The 19,209-nt window shown below is 34.5% G+C and overlaps 1 protein-coding gene across 4 annotated transcripts; it reads right to left on the bottom strand.

Moving 5' to 3' along the window:
- Positions 1-1,579: 1,579 nt before the first annotated feature.
- LOC141452636 (uncharacterized) lies at positions 1,580-18,788 on the bottom strand. Of its 4 annotated transcripts, none has more exons than XM_074124969.1 (27): positions 18,654-18,788; positions 18,254-18,300; positions 17,700-17,872; positions 16,988-17,148; positions 16,753-16,912; positions 16,048-16,318; positions 15,749-15,978; positions 15,545-15,647; positions 15,171-15,301; positions 11,530-11,655; positions 11,283-11,450; positions 11,012-11,177; positions 9,822-9,937; positions 9,631-9,735; positions 9,340-9,550; positions 8,719-8,899; positions 7,235-7,418; positions 6,814-7,009; positions 6,503-6,696; positions 5,795-5,953; positions 4,552-4,680; positions 4,320-4,450; positions 3,147-3,240; positions 2,547-2,708; positions 2,376-2,472; positions 1,926-2,036; positions 1,580-1,823 (listed from the first exon to the last, which is right to left on the bottom strand). In XM_074124969.1, the coding sequence occupies exons 1-27, from the start codon at positions 18,680-18,682 to the stop codon at positions 1,753-1,755; spliced, it is 3,906 nt and encodes a 1,301-aa protein (XP_073981070.1). In that variant the 5' UTR covers positions 18,683-18,788; the 3' UTR covers positions 1,580-1,752. The 4 variants fall into 4 exon arrangements, 3 of the variants coding, with proteins under 3 accessions (XP_073981070.1, XP_073981095.1, XP_073981086.1); XR_012457515.1 differs by having other exon boundaries at positions 1,786-1,823; positions 1,926-2,295; XM_074124994.1 differs by lacking the exon at positions 9,340-9,550 and having other exon boundaries at positions 9,621-9,735.
- Between the last annotated feature and the right edge of the window lie 421 nt (positions 18,789-19,209).

The raw sequence follows: 19,209 nt of genomic DNA, 5'->3' as shown, positions 1-19,209 counted from the left end.
GCAATGGTGCAAATACAATCTCTTGCATTGTTTACTATTTAAAAAATTAGATATGGCCACTTACACGAGTCCTATCAATATTTATTCTGGATGTACTGGCCTCGCACCAATTGGTTATTTGTTTCTTGCTCTCTCTTTCTTTGGAGACGGAAATTGACTCTAATTATGGGGACATCGATCTAGCACCAAACAGGGTCAATAGACTTTATCGTCATGTTTTCAAACTAGACATAATCAGTTACAACACAATGGTAATGACCATTTCCATTATAAATATTTATTTATTTTATTCTGCACATAAGTTATTAACCATTACATAAGAGCCCACTGCATGCTTAAATGGAAATGCTTCATCGACTGTACTATGTACTCGCTTCGGAGGTACATATACCAAAAATGGACCGATACATTTTAAATATGTATTCAAGGAACAGAAAAGATTTAATCAAGATACCGAATTACACAAATGTGAAGTAAACTGTAATGTAATTATGGAATATTATGTACAATTATAGTAACATTTAATGAAACTGTCAAACACCAATCATCTGCTGACAGCAAACGGCATTAAAAAAATTATTTAAAAAACTAATACTCCGGTAAAGTAGCCGCAAAAGTTAAAGCATGTGAACTGCTAAATATTTAAAATAATAGAAAAATTGTGTATATTAAATTTGATGCAGATCTGAACAGTACATAAAACTAAATATTTCAACTCTTCAATGCTTAGAGTAAGCTCCATTAATGTTGTTTACCTAAATTTGGTACAAAACATTTATACAAAATATTAAAGTGGTGTAACTGGAAAAAAAAATTTGATGTAAACACATCATTTTTCTCTTACTGCAGCTTTCCTAATATTTTTTTGTTACGATTTGTGATAAAGTGAAAATAAGGTAATTCCTACTTTATTCAGGCGGGGCTTAACGTCCAACTACCAAATTAGGTGTCGCGGACGGAGGCGACTTGCAAACATACTTTACTATAAATTTCTCACATTAACCATTAAAGGTATAGACTGGGAATATATCCTAGTACCGCAATACATCTTAGCTTTGCGGGTCTAGCCTCTAACCGCTCGGCTATCGTGGGGACTAGCAAACATACTTTACTGTAAATTTCTCTTATTAAACATTAAATATAGCCCAAGGCCTAGACCGGAATTCGAACCCAGTATCACAATACAACTTTAACCGTCTCGAACCGCTCTGCTATGGTGGCCTGAAAAACTGAAAAAGCGCTTCAAAAAAATGACTCACTAAAACCTAGAGGACTTAAAAACGAGTATTTTATGTGCTCTCGATACTTACCCATACCAAGTAAAGTAAGAGAAATTAACAGAAAGAGAGAGAGAAAATAAATCTCTAATGAAGTGAAATAATTTTTTTTTAAATTTCAGCGCAGTTTCACTGGAGTCCAAATTCCAGTAATCGCATGAATGCATTGTGCATACCTAAAAAAATATTAAAATAAGTACTCTATTTTGCATTATCTATGCAACCGTGGCACGTTGTCAACACTGATAAGGTAAGGCAACAATAAATAAATAAATAACCAGTTTTGTAGATAATATTATCTTTATTGGTACTTAAGGTTTATAGCTATTTGTTATTTTACTTTCTTTCCACCTAAATTTTGTAGTCAACATTATTGACAAAGAGTTTTACTCTACAAATATAGAATATTATCTATCACCTCACTAAAGGTGATGTTATTTAATAAATATTTCCCAAAATCCTCATTATGTAAAAATTACTGGATGGAAAAATCCTTAGGATCTGTTGCAACGGCCAGCAACACTTTCTCAAAAGTGCACGGTTGTCCTGTGAATGCAGCAAAAAACAAAATTCAATAATAAAAAACATATTTCAAAGAAGACAATTTAATTAAATATAAATTCGTATAATAATGATAAATTATCTTACTGAGTTCAAACCATTCTGCAGGTAATCCTGCATCTTTTCTAGCAGAACTTATGGCCATTTTCAGTGCATGCTGCAAAGAGACTGACAGACATAAGGCCGGCTCACCAGTCCCTGCAACATTTCAATGGATCTGCTATTGAATATCTTGATTAGGTTCGCAGTGATGGATAATGACAATGTTTTTATCTGCTATGGCCGCATGTTAGTTACAACCCTGACCGGTATCGCAATTTCATCCATCATCAGGGATAGATGAATCAGTTTGGCGTAGAGAGAGAGCGAGAGAGAAAGAGAAAGCTCAATTTCACTTATGTTTATGTCTGATATGTCTCAGCAAGTCTAGCACCAACTCCAAATTTCTTTTTTTTCTCTTCAAAGATAGAAAGTATTATCAAACTATACATTTATGGTGGATTTATACATTCAAGAAAACAGGTAATATTTAGTAACCTTTGGAGCGTAGAACAAATTTAGGATTTGGAGCATTTCTTCTCATGGTAATCCTGAAATCTATGGGAATATCTTGAGCTCCTGGTGGCCAGTAAGTCTGAAAACAGTAACACTCCTGTTTAGTATACTTGCCATTGGATTACATTCTTAGATTAATCAAGAAGTTCTTACCCAAGTTCGGTCAGTCAACAATCGGCCGTCATCTTTGTCGTAGATTAGTTCTTCAGAATGGAAATATCCTAGACCCATGACAAATGCACCTTCTATCTGACCAATGTCAATGAATGGGCTCATACTTTCACCAACGTCTTCCAGGATATCTGCTCTCAGGATCTGAAAATATATAAGTAGAACTATTTTTTTACCTTTACCGAATAATGGGCTAAGTTAGGTTAGAAAAGCTTAAAATTAGTTCGCGTTAAATTATGAATCAATTAGGGAAAGTGCTAGGGATTGTCAACAGGAACTCCCTGGTTTGAGTGCAGCTGATTGATCTTAGACAAGTGGCTCTTCTTACAGCACGTGTTCGTTGATTGATTATTACTTACCTTGAGACCGGCAGGCACTGCAAAACGACTTCGGTCCTCAACAACTGCCAATATCTATACAATTATTAGTCTTGGAAATAATAATAATGTTATCGAAGGATTTTGAAATGCAATTGACTGCTTCGCAAAATGAAAACTATTATTCAGACTGCGACAAACCCAATAGAACTTAAGATACCTAATTAATTCCAAAGGAATAGTAAAACATATGGTCACTACTAACCTGGTATTGTCCGGTAAGTAGATCCACTTCTGTTTCTAAAACTACGAAACCATATATTGGATACGGTTGAAGGCTTGGGTCTGCAGTGGTATACCTGTTACGTATACATTTATAATATAATAAGTATATAATTTAATAAATGTAAGCTTCACTAAAATAAAAGGGCATCGTAGCAAAGAGTGACGTTGCGAAACCCTTCCTAATAAGTTTCGATTAATTTTCAAGAAATTCAACTAAAGCCTTAAGTCATTCAAGGATGTTAACAAGAAATCATTCAAGGAATTTCTATTTCTGTCAAGTTATTTATTTTTTAATTCTCATTAATGTGGCACAGATTTGCTCATTTCACCATCAATGTTGCCTGCAATCTTTTCCTTAAACTTCCTGTAATCTCTTTACATCCTCCAACTCGGCAATGTAGGTTAGACATTTCGTACATATAAATACGAGTATCGTATGTTAAACTGTAAAATGTTAACTTCTGCCCTTCCCAAGAATACTAACAAAGATTTGTGAAAATAAATAAATAAATATAGCTGAATGACTTTCGGCACGTAGAGGTCTAGGAAGTTTAAAGAAATCCGTTGGAACTACGTATTTCCGTTTAAAAACTAAAAAAGAAAAACAAATAAAGTGGCACTCCTGTCGCCTGATTTTCATCAAATTTGAAATTATCCGTAATTTTATATTATTTCTGTCCCTAAACTTCCCTAAATAATAATCCGGTTGGCTGATAGGTATATCGAAAAGTTAATTTTTATCAGATCATAGACAATAACTATCTCAACTATCAAGAGAAATGTTATCAGTTGGAAAATAATAGTTAAAGAAAAACAGGATGTTGAAATTTTTAGGATGCCACTTCCTTACTTAAACTAGCGAGTCTAAATATCTCGCTCATTTAAGCAAATATCCTCTTTAACTAAATTTTAACTTTCCATGAGTTTTGGTTTTTGATTTGCGCTGACCAAACAACGCACAAAAATATACATATACAGATAAATTAGTATAAATATTATCGGTGCCATGCGACTTCAAAAACAAAATATTTTTATTGAAAACTGAAAATTGGAAATCTGCACGATAGTAATACTTCCTCTTATGATGAGTATGAGAAAGGTACAACTGCACTAAGTAATTGATTTACACAGCACAGTAATGTTATTAACTTACATGAACTGTTCACTTAGACTGACTCCTTGATTAACTGCATTCTGCACCAGTTCCAGCCATGTTGGATTACCCATTTTCTCCTTTAAAGGTTGCAGTCTGTTCATGATCTGTTCACAGGCTCTTAGAGTGGCCTAATTATGAATGCAAGTAAGTTAAGTGTCAACAGTTACTGATGTTGGTAATAGTTAAATGGCTGAATCACAACCTACTAAACTTTAGATAAATTACTTACGTAAGAAATAATTTCAGATCCAGAACTTGCTGCAGTTCCATAACTATTCGGCGAAATAATACAGATAGTGGGATCTATTTTAACCATGTCCAGGTCAATCCCAAGTGTATGGGCGGCAACCTGGGCTACCTGAAATATGAAATAAAGTTCTCTATTAGATTTGATCTGTACTGACCTAATTCAATCAAGAAAAATATGGGGGCGATCACTCCCGTCAAATTAGTGGAAGTGAACTAACTGTGGAAGAGAAACAGTTGGGAAGTAAAGCTCTGCCCTGTTTGTCTCCAGAGTAAGGGAGAGTTCTTCACAGGAGGCAGTTCACTCCAGAGGCTACTTCTATCACTAAATCCATCTCCACTTCTCACCACTATTTAGCGCTTAATCAAGACACTGTGCTCAGTAGACGGTAACTGTCATTCAGACCACAAGTTTTCCAGATAGCTTTCTATTAGTCTTAATAGACCAAGCTCTTTTAATTAAGACTAGAGCTAGATCAGGGGATGCCTTATCTGTAAGTTTCTTGCTGTATGCGTCATCGGTCTGGCAAAATTTTCTTGATCAATTGCAGAGCAGTCCCACAACCTTTCTACTTCTTACAGCTCTGAAGTGTCTGTAAAACCTTATTACTTAGGCTTCAGATCGGGCTTTTAACATATTTTAACTTTTTGGTTTTTAAATCACTCTTCAAATAGATCTTAAATCTTTGAAAAAAGAAGAATTTGAATTTTCGCAACTAACCTGCTAACCGCTGGAATCAAAGATGACAGACGGAACAACCTGGAAAACTTAACTTCATCAGTTTTTTTTAGAAAAGTCAGAATATTTGTTCTATTATTGTTCAGTTACCCAATTGCAATTAGAAAACAATTAAATTCTGTTCCTATCCAACCTTTCACAATTTTAAAAGCTACCTTTAACAAAATATTGCCATCTTTCACAAGACACTGTCTCAGTTGCGTACCTCTAGCAAATACATAATCAAATTTTCTTCTAATTACATTTATGATTGAATCCTTCTTGATTGAACACGCGTGTTGGAATTGTGTAGAGAGAGTTTGGGAAAGCGGTAACAGTCAGTAAGTTCGTCAATACCAAAAATAGGGTAATCCGAAGAGCTATGCTTGGAAAGTCACGAATATCTAAGGCTATTTCCTGAAGACTGCCCTCTGAGTCTACTTCCTTTTTTGTAAGGGTGAGAGTAGAAGGAAAAGAATATATGATACAGTTTACTAAAGTACCTTACCTTAGTATTCAATCCTTGCCCCATTTCCACACCTCCACTAGATATCGCCACAGTACCATCACCGGCATAAATTGAAACCAATGAATAGAAATTTGGGAACAACTTTATTGTAAACTTCATTGGTACCAGCGAGATACCTTTCTTTTTCCAACGATTATCCTGGAAAAAAAGGCAGTGTGACACTTACAGAAGGAACATTGCGAAGCCTAACATCCATCAACTAGGTACCGTAGACGGGGCGGAGCAATTAAACCGCTAATACAGTACTTCTTCATAAAAAAGGCAAAGAGAATTCAAACTGTGTACACGGTAGGCCCTTAAACAACTGCCCTAACGGACAGTTAGGAGCTTTGAGCGGAAACCTATCCACTTCCGTTATCCAGAAATGCCCGGGAAAACGTTTTAGTGTCTAAACATACTCAATAGTATTTTTTTATTTATTTTTTTTAAACCTATTTCTGGTTGTCCTTTTTAAAAAAACTTTTGGCGCGCTCCCTGCCGGTACCTTAGGGAAATATCAAATTTAAGCAATCTGCCCTTTTCCATTTCGTGTTATACTGGGCAAAAAAAAATAGAAGATAAATCTGGTCAGTACACAAAATCGAAAATCTTTACGATTATGATGCCTTTTCAAAACAAAGTAAGTAACTTATATTAATAAATAATTAAAGTAAATTTAAAAACATAGTACGTTAATTTCCGGCTTACTTTATTAAATTGATCCACTAATGCACGACGATTTACATAATCCGAAGAAGTTTTTATTGTCTGTAACATTTCATCAAAAACACTTCTATCGTCTGGATTACAGTTTAGCCTGCAAATTTCAACTGGGTCTTTTTTAACAATAAATGCTATGTGTTCCATGATATGATCTGCAGTAGTTATACCTTCTAACATTCCTGTACAATTAAATAGTGGAAAACTTTTACTCAATTTTCAGATTTCGACTATGCGAACGGAAAAAGTAAAACATTCTAAGTTAGCGTAAAGCATTCAAGGAATTAAGTAGTTTTTACCTGGTGCTCGCATCCACGTAGTACATGGTATATCTGTCTTGACTAAGTAGATGTTCACCTTCCAAGAGGTAATATCATAAATCGATGGAATACCTTTTTCTGTTATTTCTGTTATATCATCATTCTCTGAATAACCAGAATTTTCATATATGTCCAGCTTTAAATTCTGTACTAGTCCATCATCATTAACACCTAACTGATTAAATAGAAATGATACATCTTAATCAGTAGCATGATTATTTTATCATGGTAGGTCATATAACGTGGTAGATTCATTGCTTTCTTGCTGTACGTTAATATGTACCATTTGAACTATGACGTTAATACTTAATTAAATTTATTAATAATTGTGAAACACTTGCAAAGGTGAGACCAAGGATTTAGAATAAATAAATAAATATTACTTTACGGTTAAACTCACATCATATTTGGCCAACAGTGGATAACGTTTACCAATAGCTCTCATATTTGTAGTCAGATCCAGGACCACTCTGACTGGCTGATTGAGGTTATAGGCTGCTACAGCGCCCGCCGCGGCCACCATTATATTACGAGACAATTTACCACCAAATGCACCCCCAATTCTTTTTACTTTCACCTGTATCCTAAAAAAAAAAGTGAATTTATATTTCTTTCCCAAAAAATGCACAGATATTCTATAACCTTAGTAATATGCCAAAGATACTATGCATTGCTTCATTTCTATATGAAATGACCAAAAAGAAATGATTCAGTAATTTATAATCTGCTTAAATTATAGTTGAAAAATTCTCGTTTTTTAAAACAGAACAAAAAACTGTTCAAACCACTTTTTTTGCGTTTATTTTTGCTACAATCAGCACGTTGGCGCTATAAGTAAACAATGATAGAAGTGAATGGTAGATGTAGATACAAAAAGTGGAGTAGTTACCCAGTGGTAACACTCCAAAACATAAGACTGTTAGCCACTCTCTTGACTTGAGAGTAGATCACAAGGACAGACTGTCTTTTAAGGCGTCTTGTCAGGGTTATCAGGAAGAGTTCTTGAAGAAAGATTTTGAGCTAGAGGATTTACATATATGAGATTGCAGACTGAAGTGGAGAGTTTTCTGTATCATGTTTTTAGCAACTAATACGACAAAAGGAACGTTAAGGTCAGCATGTATAGTGTGGTTGGAGACATAAAATGGAGCGTTTACAATAGTTCAAGTATTTTAGATTGATGATATTGAATCCTTTGGAGATTGGAACGTTTGGTTGAACCCCACAGCTCTATTCCATACGCTCAGATGGCTTTTAAAATAGTAATATAAATTAGTCTTTGGGGCGCCACGGTAGCCGAGCGGTTAGAGGCGAGACCTGTAAAGGTAATATGTATTGTGGTACTGGGTTCGATTCCCGGTCATAGACCTTGGATTTTATTTAATGATTAATAAAAGAAATTTTCAGTAAACTGATTGCTAGTTGCCTCCGTCCACGACACCTAAATGGTTGTAGGACATAAAGCCCGCCTGAAAAAATTGGCAATTACTTTACTATAATAAATCAGTCTGTTGTTGTCCAGAGAGGGTTTTGATCTATCGTCTAATAGACTTTTAAGTAGTCGATAGCGTCTGTTATGTAGTTCCGTTCTTTTAAGTCTAGTGTGGGGGGAAATTTAGTGAATAGTCACCTAAACATTCTGAAAACCTCTTTTAAAAATATTTTTTTAACTTCTGCCCAATCTGCAAAATCAGATTTCCTTACTGCCCTTGGCTCGCTTCTATAAAAAAGATTAATTTTTATCTTCTCCCAGCAGTAATGTCCTGGCACTCAGGAAAAAGTGTGAACTCCTTGGAGGTTCTCCTACCTCAATTTCACACCAGATTTTTTCATAAGAAATCACACTAGGACAAAGATATCGTATACTTATAAAAATTCACTAACTTATTCGCTGGCATGTTCAATGCCAAAGCTACGCCAAATTGTAAAGCGGAAAGCCATTGTGCTGAAGCATGTATAGTCATTCCTTCATCTGTTGGTATACAAAGACAATTTTGCACTTCCATATTGTAATGATATTGCCCTTCCAAATGATATTCTCCTTTAATGTGATGCTTAACGTCTTCTAAGGGGCAATAATAATAATATCATTTTATTACATAATAATTGACCGCCATTCAATGAACACTTGCATGGCCTTTTCTTACTATTCTCAAAGTCATAACTCACAAATTTACTCTTGAAACTCCGAAATTCTCAGATATATTTAATTTCTTCCAATACATGAAGTTTGTATCCGTACATATTACCCTGAGGTAGACGTAGAGGGAATAGGTTATGGAGGAGAGGTTATATATGGACCTCTAACCTAGATGGAAACCTATCCCATTCTCTCCCTGAGTTTACAACGAATTTTGCGAGAAAAATGCAGCTAATGAATACACCACGTTAACACATCTGGAACCAACTATCGAGAGTGTGAACTATTGACTGACTATAGAGACACTTCCATTTGACTAGTCAACTAGTCCTCATAAGTCAATAATCCTTACAAGGACAACCTACGTTTAGTTTCGGTCGGCTCTATAACATGTTTTAATATAATCCTAGATTGATCTCCAGCATCCAGTACATCTTGAACAGTGATTAACGGTTTCTCAACCGAAGCATACTCTATCTTAACACATCTAGAGGCTTTAATCGCTAATTCTTGGCTAATTGCGACTACAATGCCAACTGGTTGACCGGCGCATAAAGTTTTACCGCTGCAAAATATCTGAAATTAATTTTTCTATAGTTATTTTAAATTTTATAATTAACTCAAATAAACTGATCTTTTTAATTACCACTAAGTACCTCTTCAAACTCTAAATTATAATTATACGATGTGGGAGGTTGTATGAAGGTATTTTGCCCTGGTATATGGTCGGCGTTATAAAATGCTATTATTCCAGGCATTTTCTGATAACAATAGTAAAGATGTAAATATCATTAAAAATATATTTTTCAAAATTGTGTATTGTTTTTTTAATATATTTCAGACTAACCAGAGCAGTTGACGCATCAATTTTGGAAATCACACCGTTCGCTTTGTCTGCCAATACCAACGCTCCGTAAAGTTCATTGGGACATTTAGGTTTATCATCAAGATATTCTGCTTCACCTTTAAATTAAATACAAATAGATAAAGTCATTAAAAAGAGTTGTTTTTCAAGGATTGGTAGATTAGATTTCTCTTTGGCTATCGGAAAAGTTAATCATGAACAGCAAACTTTGGGAAGAAAATAGGAATTGAGACGATATTTCACAAAATCTAGTGCGAAAACTCCCAAGACCTTCTCTTAATCCAACAGGAATATTTTATTTCAGGCAGTCCTCGATGGGTAGCGGGTTGCGGAACAAATTTCTTCCTAGACCGGGAAACAAACCAGTACTCCAGGTCGTAATTCAATAAATAACTTAAAGCACTCTTCGAACTTGCTTATTTTCACCAGTGTCGGGAGAAATGAACTAGTGAATTTCACTTCTTCTAGGATCTCTTCAGGATCTTCAGGGTGTCTCTGCGGTTGTCCCAGCCTGGCAATTCTCATTCCAACACTCAAATACATGTAGGGCTTGTTGAGGTTCATTAGAACCTCTCCTTTCAATAAGTCCATTTCAAGTTCTCGAAAAAATTGGTCCACTTACTCATTGCCGACACCCTGAATGGACTAAATGGAAGAGCCCAAAGTAAGATCAACATCCGACATCTTAAGTGAACAACAAAGGCTTTGAGAATGGATACTGAGATTGGGTAGTGACCCCCACAAGGCTTTGTACAGATCAAGTTATATCTGATGAGGGACACGAAAGGCAATATTGACTTGTGAATGCTGCAGAGGAATCAGACCATTACAAGCAATACCGCAGGTTAGGGAAGGTACATAAATTCGCCAAAACGACAAATATCAATGATATATAAGATACCCTTCAACAAGATAGAATCAACTCACATAGTGTGAATTAGCCATTTAGGACATACATTAAATGATCCAGTTCTATCCGGCCTGATCGATCCGGCCCAGTTGTCGTCCTTTCTATTATAATCATTTTCACTCTTGATCTAATGAACCTAACAGCTGATAAGTGAACACACAATTGATTAATTTCATAGAAGTGCCGATTTCGAGGGCAAAAAATCAGCTTAAATTCATTCATCAACTACGAAACCTAATCGTGCGAATAAATAACTATTTACCAGAACATTGTATCAAGGATTCCATTTTTGGCATTGGTTGTGTCAGTGGCCATTCTGCCTTGTTAGTCACATATTCTTGTTTACCAGATGACAGAGGTCGTTGCAGATTATTGCATCCAGTTCGGTACCGTTCATTTACTTGTTCCGGATTTACGCTTAGCACAAACTAAAAAAAAAAAAAAATCTGTCAATTGAATAATACTTCAACGTTGAGAAAAATCTAACAATTTATGCTACAAGTATATTCAAGTATATGCCAATGTTAGATTACCCGATAGAAGAGCGATACAGCCAATGTTCTCCTATACTCTGGACTTGCTTTTAACGGACACTTTTCAGGATCGATTTCTTTAGACAATATCTTCAACGCATTTTTCAGTGTTTCTTGGTTGGTCAATGGCTTCCCAGTTAAATAAGATTCTGTATTGTAAGCATGAGTCTGGAAAATGATCAACAACGGAATCTTCGTCCAAAGATCTTCATCTTATTTATTACAGTCATTTAAAAGCCATACTTACAAATGTTTTGCTAATATTTCCATAGACAATAACTGGTCTTTCTTCAACTAAGTAATTGTCATTATTTATTCTAAACAAAAATCCAGCGTTGACAAGAGCATGAACGTTTTGTTTCCTAGGCATTATCTGAAATGCACACAGAATATTAGTTTTCTTGATGAGAAAATACTCTAAATTCCAGGCATGATGATGTGGTTGTTATCAGACTGATTTACCCAGATGTAGCCAGGGATTCCTAATATTAATTGTTTCTTTTTCTTTCTTTAATCAAGAAACGTTTAGGGACGTCCCTGAACCCGTGCTTCAAGTTTCCAGACAGAAACGTTAAGACTCCGACATTGTTGCCAAGTTGATCTACACAAACCGTCAAAGGTTTCACATTTAATGAAAATGTGATAGTAGTTTGCAAAATTGTAACCTTAGAGCACACAATTTATGTTTAATGGACAATTTATGACTGAAGATAGGCTCAGGGAAGCCTAAAACATTTTTAACTTATAGAAAAAGAAACAATGGAGACTGAGTAGGCTTTTGATTGCCTGTCTATATTGTAATGCATGATACGAGCTACAGTTACAGTTTTTGCAGTATATTAAGATATTTAATTTAAATTTTTCCCGTCCTTCTCAGAGCGCATGCTCGTAACTTCGCGTGAAGAGTGGGTAGGAAAAAAGGAGCAGGTTAGTTTGAAAAATATTAAAACTGTCCGGTAGGACAGTTGTATAAGGGTTGATCATCAAAAACTGCACGAAAAAGTGTAACGTTGAAAAACACCCAACTTTGACAATTTTTTTCTCTTTTTCTATAAAAGATAAAATTCCCAAATTTTCTTTAAATTATAGGGCAAGTCCTCCTTTATAACTGTAATTTTTTTTTAAAAAAAAAAAACCAGATTTAATATATTACGAGAAAAAAGTTACTGAAAATGAGCAAAAACGGCATTTTCAAAAATTGGTCTTGTTCTTGTTGTTGTTCTTCTTCTTCTTGTTGTTACCTTTTTTGTAAACAACGTAGCGCCTAAACGCGGGAACCGATTTTCATGAATGAGGTGTCATTCGATTCAATATTTTATGTAGATGTGCCTTTTGGGGGTCCCGACGCTGTACATCGAATGGGAGAGGAGTTAGCCCCCTTTATGTAAGGCCCCCTCCAAAATTATTATTACTAATTACTCTGTAAATCTTGGCCCGATTTTGATAAAATTTGGTAGGATGATAGGGTTAGGGCTCCCCTACGTAACATTAAAGCGGCGATCAGCTCTTACACTTGTTAAGGGGAAGTATAGCAATCGTTTCAAATTATCGACACATGAACCGATTTTTATGAATGAAGTGTCATTCGAATCGAAATTTTATACAGATTTGCACTTTGAAAGTCTCGACGGTATGCCTCATTAGGAGGGGAGTTTGCCCCACCCAAATAAGGCCCTTTCTAAAACTATTATTACCAATATTTCTATAACGCTTAGTCCGATTTTGATGAAATTTAGCACGAAGAAGTGATTAAAGCTCCTCTACGTGGCTGTGAAGTGCCATCATGCTCTTACGCCTACTAAGAGAAAGTACTGCAATCGTTAAAATTATCAATGAGTGAACCGATTTACATCAATGAATTGTCGTTCGATTCAAAATCTTTGCCTCTTTGCCTTTTAGGGAGAATTACTGTAATCGCAGTTTATTTTTCTTGCTCCTCTTAAAAGGAAGTACTGAAATCGCAGTTTAATTTTGCTATTTACATACAAATACCTTCCTATTTTATTCAAAACGCTTTCTAAAAAAAATTTGTTATTGAGGATGGTTTGGGGACCGCAACTATAATCATTCTTTAAAAAGATCTCTCCAGTGGTAGTTTCGGTTCCGACTTAACACCTTATCAGGTTATAATAATAGAATTTCTTATTCTAAATTTTAAAAAAATCTGTAAAGCAGATATGTAACTTTGTAAAATAGACAAAAAGGAAAATCTATCCAAAAGGTACAAAAATCTCCTTAACAAAAACTTACAGTTTAAAATGTTAAGTATAAGGGTTGATTAAACGCCAAAAGGTACACAAATCAGCAGTACCCAACATTTCATTAATACATCATTGATATTATTTAAGTACCCAACATTTCATGAATACTTCATTGATATTATTTAAGTAATTTTACTGCATTAATTTTCATTAATATTTCTTAGAATTTATTAGATGTCACAGACCCTTATGCTGGCCAGTTCATTCATAATATTTTTTTGTTATAATTATGATTAAATGTATATTATATCTTCGTTATTTAATAGGTACTTTATTTTAACTCTATTCCAAATTATTCTTCTGATTTATCTTTAATATGCCCTTTTTTCTGAGTAGTCATATATGCATGCATGTTAAAGTGGAAAAAGACAAAGTTAGAGTCGGCTATTGTTTAAATTTGAATCACGGAGGATATAAAACAATGTTTCAGTCTTGAATTCGTCTTACCAAAATATTCGTGAGCACAAATAACACACAGTTATAACAAGTAGATTATTCAACAATATTTACTCACTTCTCAATTGTAATTTTAATTTAGTCCCCCTAATTTTACTTATAGTAAAATACTGGAATAATTAGCTGTCCTAAAAATATGCATATCTTATTTATTTTATATTACATGTATACAACATTGTGGGAAGAACACCTAGATTGAGAATGTAATTGAAGAAAACTATATTATTTGCGATAAAGCCAGATTATTTATTACTTATTTTCACAAACGTTTGACTACTACATAAAGTAACAATTACTTTAATCGAAGAATGAACTTAAACCGACGATTTTTATTTAAAAATAAATAAATAAAACAAAATCATTGATGTATGTTGATGTAAGCATTTTTTAAAAAAGTTTTTGAATTTTTTAGCCTCATAATTTTTTTTATAACGTTTTTCTTTTTAACCTTTAATTAATACTTTGATTATTATAGATAAATAGATATTATAGTCAATCTACAGTGCTACTTGAACAAATATTTGTAGATGAAAGTGGCCAGCATAAGGGTCTGTGACATCTAAGAAATATTAATGAAAATTAATGCAGTAAAATTACTTAAATAATATCAATGAAGTATTCATGAAATGTTGGGTACTTAAATAATATCAATGAAGTATTAATGAAATGTTGGGTACTGCTGATTTGTGTACCTTTTGGCGTTTAATCAACCCTTATACTTAATTAACATTTTAAACTGTAAGTTTTTGTTAAGGAGTAGTGAACAATGAACAGTGAAGTGAATTATCGACTTTGAGTGTCGTTACTCTTTTTTACCAAGTAGGAAAGAATATTTAATTAATTATATATTAAATATTAATGTTTTAAGAATATTATTAATGCCAAAATAAATCTCTTTTTTGCCAGAGAAACTCAATCTAGTCGTTATTCCAAAAACACATTATATGTGTACGTATATAAGTATACATATGTTTTCTTTCAACATTCTATTCTCTTCATTAATGTCACTAATTACTACTATTTGTAACAATTTTTCAAGGCTAATTCGATGAAAAGGTCTCTCTTGGAAGAGAGCCCGAGACCTCGAGAATAGTAATAAGAGAGGGTCTTTTGTATTCACATCAGATTTTTTTGATTGTTAGTTTTATTAAATGGCTATTTAATTATTCACCTTGAACGTCTCCAGACGGTAATGTTTGCTGCTGAGTGCAGGTAACCTGATTGAAGAAATAACCTTGAAGTTCATGTCCAATTGCAGATATTCCAGTAAAGGCACAGTATTGTTGATGCCTGTTTTATTGTCTGCAAAATTATTCAGAAATTATTCAACTGTGACAGTAGACTTATACACTTAAGTGAGGAATTTATTCTCCTGACAGATCAAGAATCATTTCGGTCCAGTTTAAAGATATCTTTGATTGGTCCGTATTATCTTGTGAGTATCAGACACTTTCTTTAAGATGAAATAATTCAAGGATCTTTAGTCATTTAAGGTCTACCATAACTTCCCAATTATAGCTAAATGTTGATAAAACTTCCACTTACGTATGGTTATCTGTGCACCCACTGTCAAGAAAATAAGAAAAATGTCCGAAGGAAAATCAAGATGTTGATGTTTGATAGATAGATTGCCCGCTAAAGTGCCCACCTGAAAATTGAAATAGACACCTTTCTGAAATAAGTTTGCCAGTGACTGAAATTTGCGAACAGGAAAAATAAAAATAAATATAGTCTGCAATATTGACTAACATTTCTGACCGGCACGTTGGCTACCATTTCAATATGGTCTGCCAGAACACCGGTATAGCCGCACAGTAGAGCATTCTGGGCGGACAATGTTCTGAACAGTTTGATACACTCTGCAAGTGTGATATTGGCACCCAACTCTAGATGCTCGTTGGTCACAGTGTATGATTTCAGTTCGGTCACATCGCTAATGTCTATATAAATCGTTGGTGGCTCGGGTAACCTGTAAACTCCTTCACCAATGTTAAAAATCAATCTAGTAAACCTCTCAAGCTGAAAATAAATACCCAGATAAAGCTTACCTTGAGCAGTGTTGCCATTGACCAGTATGTAACTACTTGAAGATATTAGATCGAATACTTCCATTATTTCACGAATACTTGTCACTCGATACCAGCGGTTGTTTTCTTTCAAGTTTATTTGAAGTTTTTTCGGCGCTAAAGCCAATTCAACGAAATCCATCTCATGATTTGTATTATCTTCGGTCTGTTCAAGATTTCCGGTTTTTCTTTTACAATTAGAACATTTCCAAGAACAAGATTTTCCTGAGCGATGACAACTTTTCATCGCATCCTGTAATAAGAAAGGTTATATTAGTTTTTCTGGATGGAAAATAGAAGTAGCAAAATCCACTCTATGACCACGTTAAGATTACTATTATTACAGGACGAGCTAAAGAACTGATAGAGAACTCCTTCAACTACTATCACGTAGGAGTAAAATCCAGAGAAAAATGAGTTCACCCCCTCCACTAAAGGCAGGGGAGATGCAGTTAGCATATCCAATAATCTGCCAACGTTACCTGCAAGATGACAATCCCACGCCTGTTAGGCACAATTAATTGGCTACTAATTATCCACTAAGCCACAGAGGTAGATTGCAACTCCTCTCGTATATAGGTAAGTCTTCAATGTTCTACGAGGGCAGCTGCAAGTTCGGCACCGAATGGCCAATTTACCAAAGACTAGATGGATAAAATTCCAAGTCCCAATAAACAATAAGATTACCTCAATATCCTTGCATTTCTCCCTTAGATCTTTAGTTGTATCACTGGCTAGAGCTTTGAATGCATCCAGTATCGGTCTGTAGCCAGTGCATCTGCATATGTTCCCTCCAAAGGAGTCTTCCACTTCTCTCATGGTTATGTTTGGATTTTCTTGTAACAAACTGAAAAAAAAAATCAAATATTCTGTTGGGCCGCCTTTGTGATTTAATACACTACTACCTTAATGAATTCCTCACCTGTACATGTTCATGATCATGGCAGGACTACAGAATCCACACTGAGTGCCATAGAACTGTGCCAGAGTTGTCTGTAGCTTGTGGTAACCTTTCTTCTTGCTGCCGATTCCTTCAATGGTGGTGATTGCCTTGCCGTGGCAGGAGAACACTGGCAGCAGACACTAAATCAGAGTGTTATCATGCAATACTTTCTCTACATAGTTATCAAACATTTCTCACTAATTATAGAAAAAAAAACTCTGTTTCTTCCATAGATCTCTTCCTTGTGCAACTTGTAAAAAGCAAATGAACAAATTGCGAAATTGAATAAGACAATTCTGGTACGAGAAATAAGTCCGCCATATGTAGGCATCAACTAATTCAAGGTTCAAACAATGGCGGAAGTTGCCCTTATTTTTTGATTTACTCCAATGAGAGACACTCGCACACTAACAGAGCAGTTGATATAAAAGCTGGATTGTAAAATACGAAGGAAATATAACCTGTTGGTTTCCAGTTCGTCTAGATTCCTAGTTTTTCAGCCTCTGCACCTCTTTTTATGGCCAAGGCTAAAGTAAACATAAAGAGTAGCCTTCATTTGGAAAATGAAAGATAAAATGCAAGGAAAAAACACCGAATTGGCTTTATTTCTCTAATATTCTTTCGCAGTAGGAATTTTGAAATCCAAACTACTTCAAGACAATCTTCAATAAATGTTAACCAAAATTCTTACGGAATTAACAGCCAAGTGCTGAGTCTGTTTGGTGACCGGATGTTCAGATTGTACACTGACGATACAAACACCACAACCTCCTTCCTTGCACATGTACTTGGTCCCTTTCAACAGGGCGAAGTCTCTGATGAAGGTGTTCAGCGATGTGTCCGCCGGTACACTATCCCCATTAACTGAAATAGTAAAATGAAGTGAACGTTTTCTGTAACTAAGATGAAAATTCACCATGAATTCATAGCAATGACTTCTTTGATACCAACGGCTAGAACCCAAAAAACCTACCCAGGCGAACAAAAAAAGTGTTATAGTCCTACGCGGATGACAAATTGAGGAAACTGTCATTGATAAAAAATAATTGAGATAAAAATAATTATAAATAATAAAGTAGTAACAATTCCACGTTCTTTAATTAAAATTTTCCGAAGTGAAAGTTGTGAAGATATCTCATATCAAAGTTTATTTTTATTTTATTTCCACTTATTATTGGTAAAATAATAAGCATTCAAATTTTAATTTACTATATCACGAGTCCCTAGATTTACTATATCCCTTACCTAGGTAAACGGTTCCATTAATAGTGAACCTGGCCGCATCACTATCCCTGTAAACAGAGTAAATACATTAACTGAATAATGTAGTCAGAAAGAGGGAAAATATAGCTACATCAAATAAATAAATTTATAAAAATCCCTGCTATTTTATCAAATACCTGGTGACTTTTTTAAAATTAAAAAATACCTGAAACTCTAGCTTTAAAACTATTAAACACAAATATTTATGTTTTATAAATAAATAATGCTCAGATCTCTGATAAAATGCCAATAAAGGAGAATAGCCAATGTTTGTAAAACATTTTGACATGCAGTGTTTAAATTTTCTATTCGCCCTAATTTTCAATAACAATGTATTATTCTAAATTCTAAAATAAATTAATAAAATCAAATGATTAAATACCCTTTTTGCAGACCTATTACAAGAGACATGATTTTCTAGACTGAAGTAGTCAAAAAGAAAAAAATATGTAACTGTTTATCACAATTTAGAACGACAGCGCCTCCTTAACAGCGGTGAGTTGGAGAAAATATAAACAAATTATTTCATATTTATAACAACATATAGGCGACACTAGCGCACCTTGAGCCTTTAGATTAGTGTCCGTCAAGTTGGTATGGCCACCACCGAGTTTTTAAATTAAATTTTGCACAACGTTTGTGCCGGCGATTTACTAAGTTTCATCATTTGTGCCGCTAAATTACGAAAGTTATTAGCAAAACAAAGTGGCCATACCAACTTGACGTCAAGTTAGTATGGCCACCAATTTATTTTCAACTTTGTAACTTTTTCTCTTTACCAATCGTTTGTGCTGGCGATCCACCGAATTTTATCGTTTGTGCCGCTAAATTACGGAAGTTATTAGCAAAACAAAGTGGCCATACCAACTTGACGTCAAGTAGCTTCTGAAACATAAGGAACAAGGAAACTTCCGTGCTGGGTAGAGTTAGGGACATAA

The sequence above is a fragment of the Rhodnius prolixus genome, unplaced genomic scaffold (genome assembly GCF_049639745.1).
Source record: "Rhodnius prolixus isolate KJV_2025 unplaced genomic scaffold, Rpr scaffold_1, whole genome shotgun sequence".
NCBI classification, from domain to species: Eukaryota; Metazoa; Arthropoda; class Insecta; order Hemiptera; family Reduviidae; genus Rhodnius; species Rhodnius prolixus.
Note: the sequence above shows the minus strand (reverse complement) of the source record. Positions and strands in the feature narration are given on the sequence as shown.